Genomic DNA, 8,133 nt, shown 5'->3' with positions numbered 1-8,133 from the left:
TCTGTGTTCCCTTGTAGAACCAGAACTGATAAATAAAAGGGTCCAGGTGCCACTGAATTGAAGAACTTTCTATGTTACTAGAAGCTCAAGATAACCTTGGAAACCCTATGGGGGCAGTTATCCTGTGACCTAATGGGTTGCCATGAGTTGGAATTGACTTGATGGCAGTTGGTGGTGTAGTTGGTTGGTTTATATCCATTAATAATGATCAATGGATGACTTCATGCAGCCTGTTCTTACCCATAGGACTTAATTAGAAAACTTTTTATGTGCCTTTTTCCGGTATATAGTCTCTTACATTTATTTCTCTGATTTGCTTATTTCCTAAGACTCCCCAAACTTTAAAAAACTTTTTTTAAAAAAAATTCGTTTTCCAAATTTGTTAATGATCCCATTCAAACAACACTTGGCCAAGACACTTGAAGGACTATTCATATTTCTTTTCAAAATCCCCAAATACATTAGAAAATGGTTAGTTTCACCTGCTAAGTAAGAGCATATGAAGTGATTTATTGATGCTGGTTAAGGCCCATTATATACAAGTAGAAACCTTCAAAATGGTACAAAGGACCATTACGAATATCGGTAGACACTTTTATAGACAAAACAATGACTAGAACATAGTTTAAACATACACAACATATAATTATGGGGAGAAAAAGAAGTAAAACAAAGATGGTTCTACCAGATAGATTCCAAGGCATTAAAAGTCTGCTATGCAAACTTTAAGTTGAAAAATGTGTTCAATGGAGTTACATGGTTTTAAAAAAATTAGATGTAATGTAAAAATTAAAGTTTTTCTTTTTTTACTGCAAGTGGGAGAGGAACCAAGATAACTTTTTATTCCAAATCTGTACATTTTGAAAAATAATTTATATGTCTAGCACAAAGAAATAAAATTGAGAATGTTTACAGTTCTGTAAACTATGTCTTCCATGACATGTGAACTGTATCAGTTTTAAAAGTTAAAAATTGTGCAATCAGAAATAGACTGTTCCCTTTAAGATACAATTGTACCTTCATTGGCTTTATACCTGAGCACCAAAGCTGAAGTTCTAAATGCTGTCTTAGAAAGCTATTCTGAAAGTGAGCAAGAAATCAAAACTAGCTTGTTATCATCTGGAGAATTAGGCACCGAGAAGGAGATTATCTCCTCAGAAATGCAACAAGAACAACAGAGAAGGTTCAATTAATTCAGCAGCTGGCAGATCTCCTTGTGAACACAACAAAGGAAATCCACATAAGATGATCCTCCAAAAAGTCCTTTGTCTTCTACCAGAAACTGTCGGAAAACCATTTCGGGCTGTTCTCGCTGCTTTACGATTGTCAGCTGGAAAAAAACAAGATATCTGTTAGTAAAAGTTTTCTTGATGTGGTTCAACTTTACCTTATTTCACCAGATATATAGAATGTTCACTAGGTGTGAAGCTGTGAAAAATACGTGAAAGTGCCTAGTTTTCACAGTGGAGAGAGATGCTGATTTCAAAACTGTGAAGCCCAAGGCATACACTGTAAGTGGCAATGATGAAACACAAGCACACTGCTATGGGAATGGCTTCATGATAGTAGAGACTATCACTTAGTTATAATGTTGTTGTTAAGTGCGGTCGAGTGGAGTCTGACTCACAGTGACCCTGTATAGAGTTTCTGAAGAGTGGCTGGTAGGTTTGAACCATCAATCTTGCAGTTCAAATTGATCTTGTGGTTGAGTGCTTATCATACAGTGCCACACCAGTTAGTAATTAAGTCTTAAAGGATTGCCTGAAAAATTGAGGTTGGGGAGGTCAAACAATGTTCCATACTGAAATACATATTCCAAATATGGTATTTCATTGTTCCTGGTGTGACACTGTGGGTTAAGGTTGGTTTGAACCACAAGCTCAGTGGTTCAAGCTCACCAGCTGCTCCTTGGAAACCCTATACACGGTCACTATGGGCGGCAATGGATTCTACGGCACTTAGCACCACCATCACAACAAGTCTGGACTTGTTTGTTTAATATATATTTCTAGATAGTGTGATTTACTGAAGAATGACATGAGACAGTTAACAAAACGCAGTACCGGTGAGAGGAGGGAAACTACACAGGGAGATGTGGGAATCTTCTAGGTGGGAGGTGACCAGAATCTGAATTAGGGGTGTAGAAGTGGAAAGACAGGGCAAATCTGAGAGACACTTCAGAGGAGAATGCACTGGGAGGACCTCACCGTAAAGTCTACGGCTGCACTGTCCAGTCCTGTTGCTACCAGTCATTTGTGGCTATAGAGTATTTGAAATGTGGCTAGTCTACCTTGAGATCTATTGTAACTGCAAATACAAAATAGTTTTCTAAAACTGAGTACAAGAAAGAAAAATAATACAAGATCTCAATAATTATTTATGCAAATACATGTAGAAATGATAATATTTTGGCTGTTGTTGTTAAGGGCTGTTGAGTCGGTGCTGACTCGCAGTGACCCTGTATAGAGTTTCCAAGGAATGGCTGGTTCTTGTAGTTCAAAACGAACTTGCACTCTAGTATTTATCCTATGGAAGAGAAGCCAAAGAAAAAGGGTGAGACTAGAAAAAACAAAAACCCAGAAGAGTATGATGCTTTGCAAGCTAAACAGAAGAGACTTTGAGGGAAAGGAGGTATTTAATTTTGTAAATGCTGGAAAGGGATCGACAATCAATTGTCTTTAACAATTAGACAGTCCAGGGAGAATGAGAGAAATGTGAATAAGGAAATACAAGGAGTGTACATAGACTGTTTTTTTTTTTTTTTTTAATTCAAGAAGCCTGGTGGTAAAATGTCTGGTACATTTCAAGGACCCAATACTTGAAATCTGTAGCATGAATGAAGTAGAGCAGGATTTTGGAGCAGTAGCACCACTTGCCTTTCAGTTAGTTGTACTGTGCTGGATTGTGTGTTGCTGTGGCTATGCCAGCAGGTTTTGGCTGAGCTTCCAGACTAAGACAGACTAGGAAGGAGAGGTGGAGTACTTCTAAATGGATAGCCATTGAAAACCTTATGGATAACGCTGGAACACTGTCAGATGGCACCCGGATATTCAAGATTGAAACATGATGAAGAGCATCAGACTATTTTCAGATATAATGCTGGAAGATGAGCCCCTTAGGTTGGAAGGTACTCAAAATAAGACTGGGGAAGAGTTGCCTCTTCAAATTAATCAAACATGCAATCAAAATACATCGATAATTACTGGTGATTGGAATGCAAAGGTTTAGAAACAAAGGCAAAATATCAGTTGTTGGAAAATATGACCTTGGGTGATAGAATGATGCGTGAGATTGCATGACAGAATTTTGCAAGGCCAATGACTTCTTCATTGCAAATGCCTTTTTAAATAACAAAAATACCACTATACACATGGACTTCACCAGATGGTAAAAACAATAAAACTGACTTCATCTGTGGGAAGAGACAGTTGAAAAGCTTCATATAATCAGCCAAAACAAGGCCATGGGCAGACTGGATCAGACCATCAACTGCTCATATGCAAGTTCAGGCTGAACCTGAAGAAATTTAAACAAGTCCATGAGAGCCAAAATATAACCATGAACATTTTCTACCTGAATTTAGAGATCTTAACAGATTTGATGCATTAGACACTAATGATGGAAGACCGTAAGAATTGTGGGATGACATTAAGAACATCATACAGGAAGAAAGCAAAAGGTCATTAAGCCAGGAAAGAAGAAAAAGACCAAAATGGATGTTAGAAAAGACTCTGAACTTTGCTCTTCAGTGTAGAAATGTTAAAGAAAATGGAAGAAATGAGGAGGTAAAGAGCAGAACAGAAAAAGGCCAGCTCAAGAAGACAATGCCAACTACAAAAATGAAATGTGTAAAGAATTGCAATTAGAAAACCAAGAGGGAAGAACAGCTCAGCATTTCTCAGGCTGAGAGAACTGAAGAAAAAGTTCAAGGCTCCACTTGCAATATTAATGCATTCTATAGGCAAAATCCTTGGAAGCCAGGATGGCCTAACATCGCTTCTTATACTTCAGACATACCGCCAGGAGGGACCAGTCACTAGAGAAGGATATCATGTTTGGTAAAGTGGAGGGTCAGAGAAAAAGAGGAAGGCCCTCAGTGAGATGGATTGGCAAAGTGGCAGCATCATTGGCCTCAAATGTAGCAACGATTGTTGAGGTTGCCCCAGGATCAGGGAGTGTTTTGTTCTGTTTTTCATAGGGTCTCTAAGAGTCAGTACCAACTCAATGGCACCTAACAACAACAAAAATGGGCAAAATACTGAATGATGCAGAAAGCATCAAAAGAAGATGAAAGGAATACAGTCAGTGTACCAAAAAGAAATGGTCTGTGTTAAAACATTTCAAGAGGCAGTATATGATTAAGAGCCAGTGGTACTGAAGGAAGAAGTCCAAGGTGCATTGAAAACATTGGCAAAGAACAAGGCACCAGAAATTGATGAATTACAAATTGAAAATTTTCAACCAAGTGATGCAGTGCTGGAGGCACTCATTCATCTATGCCAAGAATTTGGCAAGGCCTGGTCAACTGACTAGAAGAGATCCATATCTGGGCACACTCCAAAGAGAGGTGACCCAGTGGAATGTGGAACTCATAGGACAATGTCATTAATATCGCATGTAAGTAAAATTTTACAGAGGATAATTCAAAAACGGCTGTAACCATGCATTGACAGGGAACTGACAGAGGTTCAATCCAGATTCAGACAAGGATGTGCAAAGAGATTATGATTACTGATAGATCTTGGTTCAAAGCAGAGAATACTAGAAAGATGTTTACTTGTCTTTTTTGACTATGCAAAGACTTTCAGGTTAACAGTGTTGATTTACATTTGTCATCAGAGTTGGCTTCCAGTGGAAAAACTGGCCCCACTGTAGCTTGGCTCTTGTAGAGATCTGCCTCCAGATAAGTGCCCTATACTTCAGGAGTGCTACACAGAGGGTTAAGGGAGAGCAAGAGTCTGAGGGTAATTCTAGAAAATCAAAGCAACCATCACAAAGCATTTATCTTTTATGAAGAGTAGGATGGGAAGAAAGTTGAATCTCTATACTCAAGGGTTGTCAAAACAAATATATAAACCATGGTTGTTGTCATTGTTAAGTGCCTTGAGTCAATCTCCACTTATAATGACCTTGTATAGAGTTTCTGAGAAGGAGCTGTTCGGTTTGAACTGCCAATCTTGTGGCTTGCAATCCAGTACTGATCCTACAGGAGTCCATGGTTGGTTCCTTCCAAATTCCTTAATATCAAGTTCAGAAAGGGAGATGAGTAGCTGGGATTTACAGATTATACTTTTCTTGGGTTCCAGGTTTGTTGGGTTTTTTGTGGGTTTTTTTTTTTTTTTTTTTTTTTTAATCAGACCCAAAAAGGTTACAAGGCTAGAACAGCAAAACTTTTCAGTGATCATAAAATCAATTATAACAATCAAAAGCTGCCAATGTTCTGAATGATACTTCCATAGTTAAGTAATTTTAGACCCTGGAGAAAAAGTCATTTCAAACCTATTATTGATCTCAATGGCTCTTAGAACATTAAAAGAATATTCATGATTACTAATAGCACTTTACTACAATAACTTGTGGAGAAATCTGTTTATTTGTGTATGTCTGTGACTAATCACTATTTTACTTAGAGGACAGAAATCACTGTTGTATCAAAAATAAGATACAGGATGTGCATTTAAAAATTTTTTTAATGAAATAAAAATACAATTCTTGAGGAAAGAAAAAGAAAATCTCATTCTTACCTTCATTGAATATGGCTTCTTCTGTTGGATAATACTCATTATCATTCTGAGTTTTTGAGAGTAGGGGTTTCCCACCTCAGGCAGTATTGACTAGAATTAAGAAAATACAAGTTTAAGATTCTGAATTATTTATGACATTTAGAAGCAACAATGTGAGGTTATTAGAATGTTAAAGGTTAAAACAACCCTTTAAAACGGGTGGGGAACCTTTTTTTCTGCCAAAACTTATAACATCATTCATAAGCCATACAAAATTATCAACTTAAAAATTAGCCTGCTATATTTGGTCAAATATTTAATTAACTCACCCCCACTGAACCTCAAGGTTGGCTATTCAAACCTACCAGCTGCTCCTAGGAAACTATATAGGGTTGCTATGAGTTAGAATCAACTCAATAGCACATAACAACAACAGCAAAAAACCGTGATGGCTGGAACTGTGTTTGCCTTGGCAGGGCCAGATCAAATGATTCTGAGGGCCTTATACAGCCCACAGACTGGATGTTCGCCACTCTTGCTCTAAAATCATATACTTGATTATTGGGTTTAGTGCATTACACCTGGAACCCCAAAATTTGGATGTTGTTGTTAAGTGCTGTCAAGTCGGTTATGACTCATAGTGACCCTGTAAGGGGTTTTTGAGGAGCAGTTGGTGTGTTTGAACTGCCATCTTTGTAGTTAGCAGTTCAGTGCTTATTCAACAGTACCACAGTAGGACAAGTGCACTAAAAATCACTAAGAAATATCCGTTCTTATCGTAATGGGGTTCTATCAATAAACCAATTATTTGTCTTTTGAAAATAAAACTCCTGGAATTTGACACATGCACATGACCGAAAAGACACAATGGTTGTTCTCTGGGCCATTCCCCATGAATATTTAATCACTTTTCAGGATGGTTATTTCAAGGTTATGTGAGAACAAAAGAATCTACTTTATTCAGTCACTGAATCAGCTGCAGAACCCTGAGGCACAATCATCTTTCTAAAACATCACACTAGTATTACTGCTCCAGCATTGAAACAAACCATCCAATGCTGATTTCTCAAAGGGAAGGTGGCCTCTTAGATGTCCCTGAAATCTGCTTACTGGTCTGCAAAGATACAGTCCCTTCAGGGGCTATGAAGGACACTTTAGATTTATCCAATTAAGGTAAAACTAAATGCAAATGTGTACTTCTCAGCAAGAAGATGTGAAGAGCTAAATATGCTGTTGATTTTGTTAAGTCCAAATGAATCCGTTCCAACTCATAGCAACCCTAGATAGTGTCTGTGAGGCGAAGCTGGTGGGTTTGAACCACCGACCTTGTGATTAGCAGTCCAGTGCTTATTACATAGTGTCACATCCTGGACTCTTGAGCTAATATATCATCTGAGATTTAGTCACAGAAAATGAAAGTTAAAATATTTTACCAACAACCCACTGCTCTCAGGGAAAAATTATGGACAATATTTTTCAAAGGAGTTGTAAGAAAAGCAGGAAATTTATCATTAATATTCACATTCCATCTTCCCACTGTATTCTTTGGCCTTAAGATAGATGGTGTTATTCAACAAATAATAAGTATACTTCATATATATCTTTCAAAGGAATCTTGGTGGTACAAGTGGCTAAGTGCCTCAGCTGCTAACTGAAAAGTTGGCTGTTCGAACCCAACCAGCAGCTCCATGGGAGAAAAGAGCTGGTGATCTGCTTCCTTAAAGATTAAGAAAATAAAACCAAACCCCTTGCTGTTGAGTCAATGCCTGTAATAAAATAGAGTATAATAAATTAAGTGAAAACAAACATAATAAAGACTGTTGTTAAGTGCTGTCGAGTAGGTCCTAACTCATAGCAAGCCTGTATAGGGTTTCCGAGAAACAGCTGGTGAGTCTGAACTGCCAACCTTGTGGTTTGTAGTCCAGTACTGATCCTACAGTGCTACACCAGATGTTGATAAAGATTACTGCCTAGAGAATCATATGGGCATGCTGAGGGCTAGAGCTGAGAGTGAAGCAGCCACCTGATCCGAAGTGGGCAGTGGCATGCAAGAGCACCCAAACTTGCATATAGTACCCATCTGACCTAACTTCAAGCTTGCTGATCAAAACACAACTAGAGGGGCAGGGCTTGATGGTGGATAGGGTAGAGGTGCAGTGAAGATCTCCTTCAGCAATACCACAGAATACCAGATGAAGCAGGTTCAGGGGAGAGCTCCAAAACTCTGAACCACATAGGTAGGAATATTTCAAAAGTTTGAAGGCTTATAGCTAGTAGAACTTGTAGCGGAAGTAAGAAATCTTGTACTTTAGAATCTGTCAGGCTCAGCGGCCTGGAGCCGACAACTTGGGTGAGACCAAACAGCAAGACCAAGCGGGGGAGCAAACAGACCAACCATGGAATAATGCTG

At 38.4% G+C, this 8,133-nt stretch overlaps 1 protein-coding gene across 2 annotated transcripts in view; it reads right to left on the bottom strand.

Annotated features, from left to right (window-relative positions):
- Window positions 1-490: 490 nt before the first annotated feature.
- The window catches only part of SEC24D (SEC24 family member D), a 166,912-nt gene continuing 159,269 nt past the window's right edge, over window positions 491-8,133 (bottom strand). For both annotated transcript variants that reach the window (XM_006874588.1, XM_006874587.1), the window contains 2 exons: window positions 5,745-5,834; window positions 491-1,330 (listed from right to left, as the gene is read on the bottom strand). In XM_006874588.1, coding sequence (XP_006874650.1) covers window positions 1,190-1,330; window positions 5,745-5,834 — 231 coding nt within the window. In that variant the 3' untranslated portion in view covers window positions 491-1,189. The remainder of the gene's footprint in view (window positions 1,331-5,744; window positions 5,835-8,133) is intronic.

Source organism: Chrysochloris asiatica, unplaced genomic scaffold (genome assembly GCF_000296735.1).
Source record: "Chrysochloris asiatica unplaced genomic scaffold, ChrAsi1.0 scaffold00288, whole genome shotgun sequence".
NCBI lineage: Eukaryota > Metazoa > Chordata > Mammalia > Afrosoricida > Chrysochloridae > Chrysochloris > Chrysochloris asiatica.
This window is presented reverse-complemented; position numbering and strand designations above follow the sequence as displayed.